Below are 19053 nucleotides of genomic sequence, written 5' to 3' on the forward strand. Positions count from 1 at the left end.
GATTTTCTCTTGTTTTTTCAGCGATTATAAAATTGCTGTTATCAGCAAAGAAAATTTGTTCCTATGACTTCCCTATAACTAAGGTGTGCGTGAGAAACAATATTGGCCTTAATACTCTATTCCGAGGAACTCTTTTATTAATTTATTTGATTTTGATCGTGATTCTACACTAAAAGGTTTGCCTGATTTCCAGTTTATCTCTGTGCTTCCTACCCTACCTGCTAGATATGATCAGACCCAGTCGTCAGCTACACCTCTTATTCCTTATTACTACTGCAAATTTGGTAGATTCTTACGGTCGACAGTATTAAAATCCTTAGAAAGACTTAAGTATATTCCTGTCACACACTACTCGCTTTGACAAGAGCATCGAGGACAGCGTTTTTGAATCCCGCTGTAGGTGATTCTGTGATTCTACTGATTTGACCCCGCCCCCCATGAACCACAGACCTTGCAGTTGGTGGGAGGCTTCCGTCCCTCAGCGATACAGATAGCCGTACCGTAGGTGCGACCACAACGGAGTGGTAGCCGTTGAGAGGCCAGACAAATGTGTGGTTCCTGAAGAGGGGCAGCAGCCTTTTCAGTAGTTGCAGGGGCAACACTCTGGATGACTGATTGAATTGACCTTGTAACATAAACCAAAACAGCATTGCGGTGCTGGTACTGCGAACGGCTGAAAGCAAGGGAAAACTACACCCGACATTTTTCCCGAGGGCATGCAGCTTTACTGTGTGGTTAAATGATGATGGCGTCCTCTTGGGTAAAATATTCCGGAGGTAAAATAGTCCCCCTTTCGGATCCCCGGGCGAGGACTACTCAGGAGGACGTCGTTATCAGGTGAAAGAAAACTGGCGTTCTACGAATCGGAGCGTGGAATGACAGATCCCTTAATCGGGCAGATAGATTAGAAAACTTAAAAAGGGAAATGGATAGATTAATGTTAGATATACTGGGAATTAGTGAAGTTCGGTGGCAGGAGGAACAGGACTTCCGGTCAGGTGAATATAGGATTATAATACGAAATGAAACAGGGGTAATGCATCAGTAGGTTTAATAATGAATAAAACAAACAGGAACAGGGAAAAACTACTACGAACACCATAGTGGCCACATTATTGTAGCCAAGATAGACACAAAGCCCTCACCTGCCACAGCAGCGTAAGTTTATACGCCAAACAGCTCCACAGATGACGAAGAGATTGAAGAAATGTGTGATGAAATAAAAGAAATTATTCTGATAGTTAAGGGAGACGAAAATTTAATGGTCATGGGGGACTCGAATTCGACAATAGGAAAAGAAAGATAAGGAAAACTCGTAGGTGAATATGGACTCGGGGGAAGGAATGAAAAAGGAAGCCACCAAGTATTTTGCAGAGAGCATAATTTAATCATAACAAAAAATTGGTGTAAGAATCATGAGAGAAGGTTGTACACGTGGAAGAGACCTGGAGACACTGGAAGGTTTCAGACTGATTATATAATGGTAAGACAGAGATTTCGGAACCACATTTTAATTTGTAAGATATTTCCATGGGCAGATGATCACAGTTTAAGGGTTTAAAACTGAAGAAACTGCAAGAACGTAGAAACTTTAAGGGGATGGGACTTGGATAAAGTGAAAGAACCAGAGGTTGTAGAGAGTTTCAGAGGGAGCATTAGGGTACGATTGACATGTACAAGGGAAAGGAACACAGTAGAAGAAGAATAGGTACGTCTGGGAGATGAAATGGTGAAGGCAGCAGAGGATCAGGTAGGCAAAAACACAAGGGCTATTAGAAATCCTTGAATAATACTGTTGTTGTTGTGGTCTTCACTCCAGAGACCGGTTAGATGGAGCTCTCCATGCTACTCTATTCTGTCCAAGCCTCTTAATCTCCCAGTACCTACTGCAACCTACATCCTTCTGAATCTGCTTAGTGTATTCATCTCTTGGTCTCCCTCTACGATTTTAAATTGGTGATCCCTTGATGCCTCAGAATATGCCCTACCAGCCGATCCCTTCTTCTAGCCAAGTTGTGCCAGATATTTCTCTTCTCTCCAATTCTATTCAATACCTCCTCATTAGTTATGTGATCTCTCCATCTAATCTTCAGCATTCTTCTGTAGCACCACATTTCGAAAGCTTCTATTCTCTTCCTGTCTAAACTATTTATCGTCCGCATTTCACTTCCGTACTTGGCTACACCCCTTACAAATACTTTCAGAAACGACTTCCTGACACTTAAATCTATACTCGTTGTAAACAAATTTGTCTTCTTCAGAAAAGCTTTCCTTGCCATTGCCAGTCTACATTTTATATCCTCTCTACTTCACCCATCATCAGTTATTTTGCTCCCCAAATAACAAAAATCCTTTAATACTTTAAGTGTCTCATTTCCTAATCTAATTTCCGCAGCATCACCAGATTTAATTCGCAGCAGGTAAGAACGACCAGCAATTTTGGTGATCGAAGTGTTGTGATTTGGGCAGACTTCTGCACTAGGGATAAATCATGCATTGCTTGGTTGAACACTAAAATGAGCTCAAATATATACACTCAAGATGTTAAAGACAGAGTGGATTAGAATGTATGAGGACGCGGGAGACGAAACCCTAATATCTCAGTAAGATAATACATCTGTGCGTGTTTCTGCTACGACAGAAATGTGGTTTGAGGATAAAGATATGGATGTCTTACTCTGGCCTGAGCCTGGATTTAAAACCTGTGGAAAATCTTTGGGGAATACATGCAAGGCGTGTTTATCACAATGGAAGGCAATCTGAGGCCGTATGTGAACTGAAAACAGCGGTACGAGAAGAGTCGGCGACAATTTCATTGCTACAAAACCTAAAAAAAAGCAATGCCGATCAGAACTTTTTGGGGTAATTAGGAAGAATGTAGATTCAACAAAGTGCTTAGAATGCAGTTACACAAGAAGACAGGGAGTGCCTTTATACCAAATTTCCATTCAGGAAATGCAAACGCCTTATTCTGTTACTCGTGTCATGAAAGAAACTATGTAATTCCGTTATGATTGTTTATGTGCTGTAAGTATCTTCTGCTTTAACAATAAATTCGATACACGTATGCTTCAGGTATTGTATATTACTTTAGTAAGAAACCCGCCTTTGCACTGGTCTACACTACTGTGGAATACCAGCACATGTGGTTAAGATTTTTTGGATGTCGACGAGCAAATGCGACACGCAATATTCTTTAGATTTTCAGTGTTTACTGCGTTGCACGCAAGCTTTTAAAGTACCGGCGGTGTTGTGATGATGGTCAGTCTGCAAGCTGTTCGGTACGCAAAGTTTTTCTCGAGGTTTGGCCTTCGAGGTGGCGAGAGCAACGCGCACTGTGCCCGCTACCGGCGCCTGTGCTTGGTACAAGTTAAGATGTCAGCAGCGTTGTGAGTTGGAACAAACTTTTTGTGGCGGTGTTCGTAGCGACAAACAATTCGCTGTAGAAACGGCTTACGAAGTCACCGCCACACTTTTAATAGCGGGCCGACCGGTCCGCTGGAACAGTGAACAGAAAGATGAAAACCCAAACACTCTGATTAAATAAAAGTCGGTACTTATCTTTATTAACGAAGATACAGTAACACAGTAGTGAACTCCGTGTCTACAGAAATCTGTCTAGTTCGAGTCGGAGCGGCTAGGTCAGCGTCGGCTGACGACAAACAACAACTCTGCTGCGATGAACACACAACTGACTAGCAAGTACACAATTCGGTGGCGAGTATACAACTGAGCGGCGAATACAGAACTGTCCTAGCGCTCGCGACTCCAGCGCTTAAGAAACCAGAAGCCAGCGGTGGCGCGCGCAGACTTGCGGCGATTTCCTGTCTCGCTGCTTATGCGGACGGCGTCCGGACTTTGATGCTGCCAACCTTTTGGCAGCAAGCTCGGGTGGCATTACTGGCTAGGATATAACAAAACTGACTTTCGGTTTGGGTGAACTACAAAACAGGACTGTCACACCAAAACGGTGCTGTCTTTACGGCAACGGCGCTGTCTAAAGTGTTTACTGTTGACGACTCGATTTTTGTGATTTTAGGCGTAATGAGCATGACACAATTACCAGACGCGAATCTTACACGAAGAAGCTACTACGAAATATTAATGCCCCATTATGTTACTTGCGACGTTCATCATGTCGATGCCACCAAAATGTTGGGTTTACAGCATTAGTTTGTTGTGAAAATTAGAATAGAAGTTCATAACCAGAAAAGTAAAAGGGTTAACAACAGTATTTTAATTGTCTCGTACGAGATTCAGTAGTCAGATACCACTATAAAAAACAAAGAATGTTGGCCTAGCCACAATAATAAATAACTACATTTAATTAGAGTTGCTGACAATATTCTGGCCCTGAAAATTATTTAGTAAGTGGCCCTGAAAATTACGTAGTAAGAGTAAGACCTGCACGAATTTCGGTGCGAACCGTTCCCTAAACGGTCAATATAACCATAAAGTATAACTGTGCACTGTTATTTACGTTCTTGGTAGACTCTTTAATAAACATGCATTCAGGTCCGAAAATTTGGACGATGAAGACGCTTGCACTTTGGAAATTTCTCTGCTCTCTTTCTAGCACACACACACACACTTTCTAGCACAAGAAAGGTGGATGAAAGTAAAATATTCACTCACGACAACATATTATGAAATTTGATGCTGTGCGAAATAAATAATACGTTACTGAAAAGATTGCCCCTATCTTCTTCTTAAAGAATGATTGAAAAAAAAAAAAAGATCACGCCTCGCACTTGTAGGCTACTGCTTCCTGAACTTGCTGATCAACAACGCACGAGAATAGCTCTAAATTTTCCGTTTCTTATATCAAGCCGCCCTAACATTCCTTAATGCCGTTTCGGTAGTGATGTTTACATTTCGCTGCATTCTAATGTAAACAATCTTTCTCCTTGTGTTGAACTCATTTTAGTAGATAAACACAACAGCCAACACAAACGGAATGGGAGACTTCAACAAAGTACGTCGGCGATCGGCAAGGATATTTTCAATATTCCCCAAGATGTCACAATATTTCTCGTAGAGCGCGATATATACTGACGGAAAAAAATCGCCACTCTAAGAATGAGTTGTACAACATAAACGAAAGTTGGCAGGCGTTTTTCTACATCTGAAAGACCGTGTCTGTTCCAGATTCGCTCCAGTCGTATAAGAGTGGCGAAAGTAGCGCCACTATCAGCATGGAAATCAGATTTTCCTTAAATACACGCTGTAGCGGGAGCGAGCGCTAGTTTAATGTGAGATTAGAGGTGGTGTTAGTGAAGAATGCCGCTATCAACGTCTCATTGGGTTTTAACTAGGCTGTGTAAGTGTGCTACAAGAAGCTGGATGTTCCTTCTGCGATACTGCAGAAAGATTTGGCAGGATTTTTTTTTCAGTCATCCGTCTACTGACTGGTTTGATGCGGCCCGCCACGAATTACTCTCCTGTGTCAAACTCTTCATCTCAGAGTTGCACTTGCAACCTAACGTTCTCAATGATTTGCTGGATGTATTCCAATCTCTGTCTTCCTCTACAGTTTTTGCCCTCTACAGCTCCATTTAGTACCATGGAAGTCATTTCCTCATGTCTTAACAGATGTCCCGTCAACCTGTCCCTTCTCCTTGTCAGTGTTTTCCACATATTCCTTTCCTCTCCAGTTCTGTGCAGAACCTCTTTATTTATTCCTTACCTTATCAGTCCACCAAATTTTCAACATTCCTCTGTGGCACCAAATCTCAAATGCTTCGATTCTCTTCTGTTCCGATTTTCTCATAGTCCATGTTGCACTTTCGTATTTGGCACTACCGAGAGGGAAGACCGTTGTGTTCGACATATGGCTTTCGCCCATTGTACTGCATCTGCAGCAACAACTTGAGCAGCAACTAACACCTCAGTGACTCAACGAGCTTCTATAAATCGATTACTTCAGGGACAGCCCTGAGCCAGACGCCCTGTGGCCTGCATACCATCGAACCCAAACCCGCGCACCTGACTGCAAATTTGTACGTCAATCAGGTGATTCAATCTGTTGTGGTGCCATTCATGAACAGCATTCCAGGGGATGTTTCCCAAGAGGATAACGCTCACCCACGTACCACTGTTGTAATCCGATATGTTCTACAGAGTGTCGACATGCTGCCTTGGCTGCTCGATCACCAGGTCTGTCTTCAACTGAGAAGATATGGGAGATCATCGGACTACAACTCTAGCGTCATCCACAACCAGCATTAACCATCCCTGTGTTGCCCGACCGTGTGTAACAGGCGCGGAACTCCATCCCACAAACTGACAACCGACACCTGTACAATACAATGCGTGCACGTTTGCATGCTTGTATTCGACATTACGGCAGTTACACCTGTTATTAATGTACCAGCATTTTACATTTGCAATGGACTGGTGGTGACGTAAAGTTCCTGATCGTCAGTCTTCGCCCCAATGTCCTGGATTAAATTCCAATCCTCTCCACAGCGTCTCATACAGTGAGGGTTTTTGGTACTGTTGATGGTGATCGGTCCGTGGGAAGGAGACGCTAAACTCTGTGACCCCCTTGTTTCTCTTTGAGACGATTAGCCTATGTGGCGGCACAGGTTTTCACCTTCGCCCTTCTCTCACTATTATCATCCAATTAACTAAGACCTCCTTTTCCTTGGGGTGTTGATGCTGTTTCGTGGTCGAAGGCGAAAGTTTAAAGTGCAGTAAATAACAGGACGACGTCCTTGACCACATTTGACCCTGCTAACACCCGCCAGAGGGTTCTGTCCTTCCCTAGAGACATCGTGGGCCACAAAACCAACACAGAAACACACACACACACACACACACACACACACACACACACACACACACAGAGAGCGAGAGAGAGAGAGAGAGAGAGAGAGAGAGGGAGAGAGAGAGAGACAGTTTGCTGCAACAAACGTCAGTCTGGTATGAAGCTTGTATAGGCAAATGATTAGCATTTCAAAGCGACGACACAATGTTGCTGTTGTTTTGGTCATCAGTCCGAAGACTGATTTGATGCAGTTCTCCATGCTGCTCTATCCTGTGCAAGCCTTTTTATCTCTGAATAACTACTGCAATCTACACCACACAGTTCCCTAATAGCACTAAACTGGCGATGCCTTGATATCTCAGAATGTATCCTATCAACGGATCCCTTCTTTTAGTCAAGTTCTGCCACAAAATTTTGACTCGCCAGTTATGTTCATTATCTCCTCATCGGTTACATGATCTACCCATCCAATGTTTATCATTCTCCTGTAGCACCACGTTTCAGAGGCTTCTGTTCTCTTCTTGCCTGAACTGTGAGCTGTGCTCTCTCCCAACTACGCGTTTTCACGAACATCTGTGTTTGGTTTCCCGCCCTTGTCGCAGTTATGTCGTGGTTCTTCTACGTGTGGCAGCAGTGGTGTGTATCGATATTTGCGCCGTGTATCATCTTTGGTTTGGAGCATCTAGTTTCCGGCAAGGTGTCTGGAGTGAGTCGGTCGGTTGTTGCGGACGAGGGAAGTGATCCGGGCGCGGTGCAGTCGGCTGGGGCCGCTGGCAGCCCCTGCGCAGTGTCGGAGCGTGCGTAGAGCTGTCCGATCGCCACGAGCTTCGTGCTGACCGACCTGGGACTCAAAGTCGCGTAGTGGTTTCAACTACCCAAGTCATGTCTGTTCACGTTGTGTTGGTTCGCTTCGGTGGTTTGCTGTTGGGGAGGTTTTCTGGTGAGCAACATGGAGTGGTTCTACTGCTGAGATTTAGCCGCCATGGGATGCAATTAACTATTTTGGTCGACTACGATTTGAGTGCACCGGTGGAATTTCCTGTCTTGTGGCCGTTAGTGTTCCGGTTACCTGCCCTGGCCACTAACGTAATTTCAGGCAGTGTGTGTAATTGTGACAGCTAATACATACTCCATTGTGGACTATCATGTTTGTAACACTGCCGGTTTTAGTTCTCATGTACTGATTGATGGGAAGCAAGTCGTTTTGTCGGTCGGTCCGTGGCTGTCCTCTGCTTGGGTTCCGACGGATCAAGTATAGCTCGGCTCACCACCTGTCTCACCTAAGTGAACGAGGGCAGACCGACCTCTCTGGAGAACTTCTGAGTGCCACCAGTGTTTTATTATCTGTTGTCAGCTATATTAAATTTGAGGCTTATGGTTATTTGTTTTGTTTCATAAAATTTTGCAAATTTAATTTTTAAATTTATTTTTCAAGCTTAAACACTGCGGCCTTGTGCCTTTAAAGATTTTTTTTTAAAAAATTGTTTAGTTGTGGCCCTCAGCCATTGGTATTGCACCTTGCGTATGTTGCTTCTTTAAAGTATTTTATTTCTATCTTAAATGGATTTTTATCTTGTTAAGATTTCTTGTTGGACTCCTTCAGCTGTGAAAGAGTTGCATTTGGTAAAGATTCGGCTATGTGCCACTTCTGTTGTAAAGGTTATTAAATTACGATAAATGACAATTAGAGGCAGAAACTGACCTAAACCCTTGGCCCTCTCCACAATCCTATTACCTGTTCTGCCCAGCGGGTATAATGGGCGTCTCAAACTGTTTATGGCCCACGTTCCTCTCCATACAAGTTAACACACGAGACAAAAACCTTCCGAAAAGACTTCTTAACACTTAAAACTGGTAGCCAAAGCAGGTAGTAGTAATCCTATCTACAGTGCGCAACGCAAGTGCAAGTATAACTTTTCCAAAACTATGTAATTGTCTTCAGTTGCCACGCTAAAATTTCAAAATCAAATGGCTCTGAGCACTATGGGACTTAACATCTGAGGTCATCAGTCCCCTAGAACTACTTAAACCTAACTAACCTAAGGATAGCACACACAGCCATGCCCGAGGCAGAATTCGAACCTGCGACCGTAGCGGTCGCGCGGTTCCAGACTGAAGCGCCTAGAACTGCTCAGCCACTCCGGCCGGCAACTAAAATTTCAAATTTGGCTCGCTACCGCCTTCTTCTGGACTGTACAAAAGCTTGGCGCCCCGCGATGTCGCACTGCGGCTCGTCGACGCTTCAGACAGCAAGGTGTCGACACGTGCGGAAAAAAGGACTCCTCTGCGACGGAGGTCAGAACCTTAACGCATAGCGGTGAAATCACGGGGTTTCCCAATTGTGGCCGAGGAACCATTTGAGACACATCGACACTCAGAATTGACACGGAAAAGGCTCACGGTGTGGCATAAAGGGCGTCACTAGAACCCCCTTTTCCTTGGGGCGTTAATTCTCTCGCGTTTCGTGGTCGAAGGCGAAAGTTTGAAGTGCGATAAGCAAGAGAACGATGTCCATGACCACATTTGACCCTGCTAACAGCAGCAGAGGGTTCAGTCCTTCCGTAGAGGTATTGTGGGCCACAAAGCCAACTGAATGTGATCGCATCCCTCTGGACATCAGTGCTAGCGCGCTTTTTGCTCTGGTGTACTGGGTGAAAACATTACAGACCGCCTAAAACCATTCGACGAAATCTGAATTTGGTACAGAGCAACAAAGAATGCTTAAGCTTTTTCAACCCTCCCATTTTGCACCATGTGGCGTGATCGTGGGTGAGTGGTACATTGACATGAGAATGAATAAAACAGCAAAGCATCTGTCCAAGATGCAGTCAGCCCTACTTTGCTGAACACTTTTAACTCTACCTGTACAGAGACAAACCGTGATGCAGTCCCATGCACCTGCTTGTAGGCAACCCCCACTCCGATTGCGCCAGCCCGCTAGCAGGGGCTGGAGCGACAGCATCCGATCGCCTAGGACTCCGACACGGTTTCTCTCTGTGCAGGCAGGTTTTTAAAAGTGCTCGACAGAGGTGGGTGGGTGACACCGAGGATGTTGCCGAATTGGATGGTCTCGGAGGGACCCTTTGCTATTTTATTCACGCGTGTGTCAATGCCGCACCCTATAACGTAATGCATACGCTCGAAAAATCGGGCATAGACAAGTTTTAAAATTTATAATGAGAGAGACATCCGGCTGAAGAGACTTTTCGGATGGGCCACAGGCATCGACAGGGAACCGGCTAGCAGTAGGGTTTTTCCCCACCAGTAAGTAGCAGGTTACAGACCTCCAGTGTGGGTTACAGCCCTTGTCCACTACGATGGTAGCTTTTACAGAAACATGGTCATACTGAAAGACTTCATAATTCCATAATAATTCGATTTTATGTAGTACGACAAACTCAAATATATCAGTGTGCTTGCGTCACTGAGATGCGTTTATTAACACATTCATTTTATAAGTACCATAAAAACTGCACCAGTTAGTCAAATATGTTTACAATAGTCGCTGCAAATCCATAATGGTGAACACTTCAACCGAAGTGTTGGATGATGGCTCAAGACTCTAGCTACCATCCATGACACATATTTTGTTTACTGAAGTATTGGGTTTTATATCTTTTTATTATCTAAACGTGTCAGATCATAGCATCCTCCACACAACACAATGGTATGAGAATTCTCAGCTCCAGCCATCGCTCACCATTATTAACTGTTTCTGAATGTTAACTAAAAGTAATGTTGGCCAGTATTAAAATCTTTGTAATTAAAAACGGTAACTGACCCATAAGATGTTAAACCATAAATAAATTGAGTGTGAAAAGACGTATGAATTGAGCAGGCCAAACTTGTGCTTCGTATGTTTTAATGTGTGTTCTTTATTATTTGTTATAAGCGCATATGCACCAGAACATGTTTAATTAATTATGTTTAGGTTCTTATGTATACAATATCGTGTTTAGTCGCAACATATATCCAATCTGTTACTTTATTATTGTGCAAATGGTGGTACACTTTATAAGTTTTAAAAAATCACGAAAATTAGCGGAGGAGCAAACGTTTCTTACTCGCACGGGTGGTGAGACTCTCGGACATTCTGAGTAGTGGAGTGGTTCTTCGAAGCAAGGTAGAATTTCTCGAAATTTAGAGAGGGATGGGGAGAGGACTAGGTGTGGAGATGTGATACAGTGAACCTCGTGTCGAGACGTGGCAGAGGGGACACTCGATGTTGCAAAGCAGTTAGTGGAGTGAAGTGACAGAATATGAGCGAGAGTTAGTGTGAACTTTAAGTGCGAGCGATTCGACCATACGGGTTGTGTGGGAATGTGCATGTCGTGTGTATGACGAAGTAAAATATAATCTCTCTTATCAACGTGACGAAAGAAAAAGTTCTAAACGGTTCACAAGCTCTGTATCATCTCGGAGCCCCCGCGTGATACTGCACGAAGTGATTTACCCACACTTTGTACATCACAGACACTTCAATGGGCCCACGTAAATGTGGATGGACTTAAAAGTTTGGCTACGTTTCTTTGGGACACCGCCAGAAAGTAGGAAATGTGAATAATTCACACACGCGAACTAGCAGCAATTTCGTCGCTCATCTGATAAAACTTTCTCCTAACACAGCCTGACCGCCTCCAACGGCATCCGAACGTAGAGTCCCCTCAAAATTGCCGCTGTTCACCCAGAAAAGCTCGGTCAAGCACCACTCAATTCAGTTAAACTACTGAACGTGAAAACTGCTGAAATTCTTAATTTTAACCTTTTGTACACATATGAAATCTTCTGAGAAATATTATGCTGTTAGTTGTTATCTACCATAGTTTATTTATAAACAATAATTTCTACGGTTTTCGTCCGTTTTTGAAATTATAAGTGTAAACATGAACAAACAACTTTTTAAATTATACGTAAAAAATTTCCTACTAAAATTTGCACTACTTCCGCTACTTTTAATGTTTCTCTATTTATTTAGTAAGAAAAGCTGTTTATAATTGTGGAAAATCCACATTTCGGCCTCTCATTTAAATATGTGAATATATGCAGTAAATTTACTATCACAGTCTGATACGGTTCTATGAGACGTGTCCGTAGACACATCGCTTGTTGCAATTGGATAATGCGTTGCCGAGACATTCACTTTCACAGTCCAGGAATTATTTATAACATTTAATTTACAATAACTTATAAGCTAACGCGGATGTCGAAAGCGCTTCATCACATGCGCAATCGTCCATCTTTTCCGCTTCAAATGATCCTACTGGCTCTTCAGCGACACATATGATTCAATTTTTTTGGGGGTATGCTTTAATTTATCACTGGACGCGAAAAGCGGCCACGAGAAAAAAGCAACCATTGTGGCCCCCAACGGAAGGATTTTCCCGGTCACATGGTCACCTTAGCGGCCGGTGGAAGACCAGAGACAGTCCCATCTCTCGAGTACAGTGTGAAATTGGCCCTGCGCGTGCTCCTGTCAAGGTGATTTCTTTACATAGGATGTCGTCTTACAGCGATCATCACAAGATGCGCTTCAGTGAACTTTTACGTGAATTATTGCTGTTCTGGGACTATTTGAGCCTATTTCAGAGCATGAGACTTCGTTATTTTGGCGAACTAGTGACGATTGACTGATTTTTGTGGAGTTTACTACCATTCTGATTACGCAGATTTATGCAGTCTTAATTACCAATTCGTATCTTTTAATCTGAATTGCTGTAGGATATTTTTTCATGGTACTGACTGAATTAAATGGATTTGCGCTGTCGTCTACATCAATGTATTAGCAGCAGATAATAATATTTTACTATTTATTATTATTCATTTAATTGTAATTGGTGTCTATTTAAAATTTCGCTTAAATTGGCAATGCTTGAGCTATTTCACCGGAGGATCACAAGCTGTAAGTGTTACTTCAGTTGTCTTAGCTCACTAATATGAGAACGGGCGTGCATCGCTCGATCCCGTGACAACGTTGAGCCACATTTTCTCAACACAGCCGTGAGTAGTTCAAATACTAAGCGACCACGAATCCCTTAACTTTAAAAAGTTATAAATGTGGATTCTCGTCAGGGAGTCTGATTATAAAATCCACCTAAAACTGAATTCCTTAACATTTGGTAGGTCACAAATGGTCAGTACCAAGTGTCTTTGGGTATTAACCTGGCCAACAGGCTCTCGAGATATCTGACTCGCTGAGAACGAGCCAGTCGTGTGAGAGTTGTTGTTGCTTCGAGAGGTGACAGACCTGTGTACTACATTTCCCACCTCGTGTATCCCCACAGGACCTTCCTCAATGTTGACGTTGAAGCTTGCCACAGAGACATCCACGAAATGTGCTAAAATTGAAAGACAAGGCGGGCATGGTCGGCTGTAGGAGTATAATCAGCGCTAATTGGAGTGCCAAAGCGGACAGAACCCAAATGTTTGGGGCATCTCTGGGTATAATGTACGACCACAACTTCCATTTATTAGATGCTGTCTGCACTGCAACCGGTACATCCGGGAGTTTTTAGAGCACAACTCTACTACCTCTGCTTAAGGCAGCTCCGTCTTCTTTATTTCAGCAGGGCAGAGATCAGTAACGTTTCGTGAGGAATATCCTAGCCTTCTCTGAAGAGTGATGTGTACCAATGTTTGGCAGGCCTGCATTTTTGCCTGACATATTGCTCGATAAACATAACTGAGATATGTCATTACTATTTTCTACCAACTGCAGCTGAAACTTAACGTACTCACATAAACAACATGGGTAGGCAGATTCCACAAAAACATATCCAGGCCTTGTTTGATTCCGTATCGCAATATTTTTAGGTAGAGGGTGGGTCTAGGTTTCTCGTGTTTAAATCTCTTATTTCGGGGTATAGAGCTGCGTTATAAACTGCTGTGACATCCATAGAGTCTGATAAAAATTGTGGATATGTCATACGTCTCATATGTGTGTGTGTGTGTGTGTTACATTTGTTTCAAATATATTTGGGTTCTATGCTACAGAAAATATAACAAAAGACAAAACTAAAGTAAAAATTCTGAGTAGCTTTAACGAGGCCTCACTGTGCATGTATACCAACAGGACATTTCTGTGGTGTTAAACTTTTCCTCGTACTTTGAGTGCGAGCGTGCGATATTACTTCATGGGACAACGCTGAACGGAAATGCGCAACTGTGATAACACTTTTACTTTCTTGTCAATATAGCTTGAAACTACTGTTAGGTCCAAGCATGTTGAATTAACGTGTTGACCAGTTGGCTAAAATGTTCATTCCACTTTTATTAGTTGTACAAGAAGACACCTTGGTGTTGACTATCCATCTGCCAGTTCATCTCAAATATTTGATAACTATATGATTACAGTACATTTAAATCTCTGAGGGAATGCGCTTTTTACAATGATTAGTGCACTCTAGAAAGAAAGATGCACTACAGAGGAATTAACCGAATGGGACGAAATCGGAGATGTGACGTACACATACCGTCAAACAAATGATTACACTTTCAGAAAAATTGGATGATATATTGAATAGGAAGAGCTTCACAAATTGGGTAAGTCACTAAAGCGTTGGTCCACCCCGGACCCTTATGGAAGCAGTTGTTCGGCTTGACTGATGGAGTTGTTGGGTGTCCTCCTAAGGGATATGTTGCCAAATTCCGTCCAGCTGGCGCCTTAGATCGCCTTAATCTTGAGCTGTCTGGTGGGCCCTGCCCTCAATGCTCCAAACGTTCTCAACTGGGGACTGATCTGGCTACCTTGTTGGCCGAGACAGGATTTTCCATGTACGAAGACAGGCAGTAGAAACTCTCTCCATGTGTGGGCAGCGATTACCTTTCTGAAATGTAAGCTCAGGATGACTTGCCGTGAAGGGCAACATAATGGGGTGTAGAATATAGTCGGTGTACAGCTGTACTGTAAGGGTGTCGCGAATTACAACGAAATGAATCCTGCTATGAAATAAAATAGCATCCCGTACCATCACTCTTGACATTCGGGCCTTATGCCAGGTGACAGGTTGGTACAGCACTGGTGGTTGGGGCTTCTCCAGACACGTGTTCGTGTGTCATCGGGGCTCAGTTCGAAATGGGACTCATCACTAGAGACAGCTCTACTCCAGGCTCCGACGACCAGCGGAGACCTGTCCGGAGGCGTCCCGAACAGTGGTGTGATGCCAACCTGAATATCACCCACCATATGCTCCGACAACAAGGACTGATGGTCGTGGGTGGCATTTCATTTCACAGCAGGACTCCACGGCACACTTACAGCGCAGTGGTGAATCGACGTATTTTACATCCTTTTTATTGCCCTTCATGGCAAGCCATACTGGTCTTACATTTCAACAAGATAACACCCTCCCGCTCATGACGGATGTTTCTTTTACCTGTCTTTGTGCTTGCCAAACCCTAACATGGCCAACAAGGTCGCGGGAATTCTTCCCAATTGAGAACGTTTGTAGCATTAATGTCAGCACCATCTTACCAGCTCGGAAATTCGACGACGTATCGCGCCTATTGGACAGAATTTGGCACTATACCTCTTAGGATGACATCCAACAACTCTATCAGTCAAGCCGAATAACTGCTTGCATAAGGAGCGGCGGTACTTCACACCTTTGGGAGTCGTTGGTGTTTCTTAATAGACGTTTTCATTTTCTACATATACAGACTCGCATTCGGGAGGACAACTTTTCAATCCCGCGTCCGGCCATCCTGATTTAGGTTTTCCGTGATTTCCCTAAATCGTTCCAGGCTAATGCCGGAATGGTTCCTTTGAAGGGGCACGGCCGACTTCCTTCCCCGTCCTTCTCTAATCCGATGAGACCAATTACCTCGCTGTTTGGTCTCCATCCCCAAAAACAACCCAACATCAACAGAAATATTAAGTATGGTGCGTGTGCAGACGACTTCGCGTTTCCTGAAAGACAGTTCCAGTGCTCTCTAAATGTTCTCTTACGAGGGTCTGTCATTACATGTGCGAAATGGGAGGGACATCCGTCATGTTTGTACCACGCTGACTGCGTTATGTCCAACAGGATGTCTTCCAATAACTGCGACACCAGTAGGTCTTAGGAACTCAACATAACCGAATGTATTTAGACTTCCATCAATAAAACAGGGACCAGGGGGCCGGTCTTGAAAATCTCGCACCAAACGTTGACAGACCAAGAGGGTTGTTTTTATCCACTTCTTTGTGGCATCGCGAATTTCGGCTAAAGATTAGTGCATACGGCGATGTCTGATATGCTCATGGTTTGTAAACGATGCTTTTCCTTAAATGAAGTTTTGCATAAATATACCGCATCTCTTTTCATTTTTCGTTGGTGACCTACGGACAACTGCATTTAGTTTTGGGAGTCATTTCCATCAAGCTGTACGTGCAGTGGAATGTGAAGCAAACGGAATGAAACGGAATTTCGCATTCACGGAATACTCATTTGGTTGACTCCTCTCGTACTTCCGAGATGCGTCTTAGTGAGGTTTGCATTGTGTGTTACTGCTGCTGATGTGTTAGTTTCAGTTCTTCCATCAGTTGCTCCTCTTATTCCTTGGCATATTTTATTTTTGTAATATTCTCAAAGGCAGATCGTGAGTGTTTGGTACGTTCTGGATACTCTTCAGCATACAACCGCACCGCTGCCTTAATAATTCGGCGACATTCTCCGTAAACGATATTCACTTTTTCGACTGTCGTATACATTGCAAATTTCTCAATAGCCTTAAGAGCAAGTTATCTGACTGCTACAACAGCAGAACACAGACTGATGTGCTTCAAGCGTACAGGTAAACACAAGGCTGCGTTTGGTATAATAGGGCAGACATCTGCGGAACCGCACGACTGTTATTTGCAGCGCTGTTACCTTGACATTATTTGATCACGTTCCATACGTGGTATGCCGTTGAACTTCTCTTAGAAACTTCGTTCAAATGCCACAGAAAAATGTACACAGTTCCGTTAGAAAAAAAATCGGTCATAATTCACTGACTATAAACAATATAAAGTACTTGCTAATGTCAGAAAATTTACCATTTTTTGCGCTATAGCTTGGCAGAAACGGCACTTAAATATATTCATTCATTCTGGATATGTCTGGCGTGGCCCGTCTGAGCAGCCTTACTCTTTATATATCAGAAACTCTATAGGGTCTGTGATGGGCTTTTTATTTTTGAACAAGATTTATTTAAGCCATAGTAAGGAATAAGTTCATTGAATTATTTGGCTTTTCCCTTTACTTTAGTGTGTACAGAGCTGTAAGTATATTCTGTTAAACATCTTAGCCATGATGGGCCAAATTTACGTTATAGTAGGTCCTATACATTTCTGACGTTATTCATGAAAACCGACGATGAGAAAGTAATGAGCAAATCGTGTGACTGGATGCCAATATATGTATAGGGTCTGTAGCCATCACGTTAGCTTCCATTAATTTTCTGTAGGACTACACCATCTGTAAGAAACGCGAACCATGCATGAGAAAATGAAAGCACCTTTAATATATTGCGGCAAACTCTATCAAGAGACAGTGATAAGGAGATGAAACCAGCAGGTCAGTGAATATGGGTGAAGTCCATGTATCAGTAAACATATTGCTACAAAGATGGACGAAAAGGAAAAGTTAGAGGAAACGATAAGAGTAATCAACAATAAATAGCGCTGAACTGACATCTTTGTCTATGAGCGTATTCTGATCAGGATAATATAGTAAGAGAGAATCAAAAAGTTTCCGGTTGAAGATGTTGCTTCAGCGCGACTGCGATTCGCGTATCTAAGCGTCGTCATGAAGGCATGGGTTAGTGTGGCCTTCGAACAGGAACTTTTTGGTCGCTCCTTTATCTTCCGTCGGTTCTTGGTAGAACAACACTATAATGAATAATAACAAACTGGTGCTTTTCATTTATTATATATATGTACATATATTTAATCCGATCAGTTACTTCATGATCAGCAGTTCCGTTTTTATTCGCAATATCACCTGATTCTGAAGAAGCTATTGCAAGTTGATTCCATGTAACAAGTGTGTTCATTCATCTTGTTTGGTGGGTCCTGTATTTAAGGAGAACTTTCTTGTACATGGAATGAGTTAAGAAAACCTCATGTTTTAGAAATTAGTATTGCACAATCTATTAAAAGTGTACTTTCACTCTAATATATGCTTTTGTGATAAAGATTCTACGTCTGAAAAGTACTACTGTTTCTACAGTTGTGTTAAATAACTACGGTTTGTGTTTAAACTTACATGACCTCAGTGATCTTAATCAAAAAAGTAATGCCTCTCTGTGCCTGTAACAATTGACTCCTTTCTACAATGAACATTGATACTTCAGTGGCTGTATATAGATAACAATATAACTTGTAGATAAGTAATCGATTTTCGTAATTTACTTTTGAATTTGTCGTAATTACCATATTCTTATTTTATATCTGATGACAGTATGCTTGACTTTTGTTTTGTCATCCAGTTAATTGGCTGTTCTGTATTGATGAACCTTGGTGCCAAAATTTTATTCTACTGTGTCCTCCACTCTTCGGTTTCAGAACATCATTGTTTCATAACACGTTCATGAGATTTCATCAATCTCAGCTCTTTTAGCTCATAATATGTTTCTAGAGGCTTCCATTGTAGCAGTTACAGTTGTTCGCAGTTTCTACTAATACATCCAGACTAGCAGCGTATACTCCTGTGATATTGTACGCGTCGTCCAGGGGATGAAAAAGCCGTGTGTGGTGCAAAAGATCACCATTTATCGCGTTTCCAGATTATGTGCAGAGCTGACAGAATAGCTGCCTTCAAGTATCTATATGTTGTTTCCTTTTCAGTTTGTTTTCCATCTGAATCGCAAGAAATATGAAGTGGATTAGTGTTTGTTATCGTTATTGCAATGGTAATTTTTTCCTATGTTACAGGTTTACCGTGGCCCTACGATGAAAGCTGGCCACAGTCACTTTGCACCCTGGGGCTACTACGTGTGGCAGCCAAGTGGTACTGAAACTGCGCACAATGCCTTTGACCATATTTAAATTGTGTGTGTGAGCGTGTGTTTGTGTGTAAACTAAATGATAGCATTCGTCGCGGAGTGCTTTAGGTCTCAGCATCAACAGCGAATTAGAATAAATTGTTGTGAAGTGGAAAAATAAAACAATATGTGATTCCACTGTTGCTTTAAATGATTGGCATTAAGATGCCATCATGGTAATTTGATACATATACAAGAAAACCTGTACATTGTCGATAAAATTTTCTCGCACTTCCAGCCACGTCTAATGGTTAAATGTCCACGAGTTTTCAGCCAATTGC

General features: G+C 42.7%; 1 protein-coding gene across 1 annotated transcript in view; it reads left to right on the forward strand.

The window, feature by feature from the left end:
• Positions 1–18796, forward strand: part of LOC124712444 — a 147956-nt gene extending 129160 nt beyond the window's left edge. Inside the window, exon 3 of the mRNA XM_047242738.1 lies at positions 18663–18796. Within this exon, the coding sequence (XP_047098694.1) occupies positions 18663–18776 (114 nt within the window). The 3' untranslated portion in view covers positions 18777–18796. The remainder of the gene's footprint in view (positions 1–18662) is intronic.
• Positions 18797–19053: the final 257 nt, after the last annotated feature.

This window comes from Schistocerca piceifrons, chromosome 8, assembly GCF_021461385.2.
Source record: "Schistocerca piceifrons isolate TAMUIC-IGC-003096 chromosome 8, iqSchPice1.1, whole genome shotgun sequence".
Classification (NCBI taxonomy): domain Eukaryota; kingdom Metazoa; phylum Arthropoda; class Insecta; order Orthoptera; family Acrididae; genus Schistocerca; species Schistocerca piceifrons.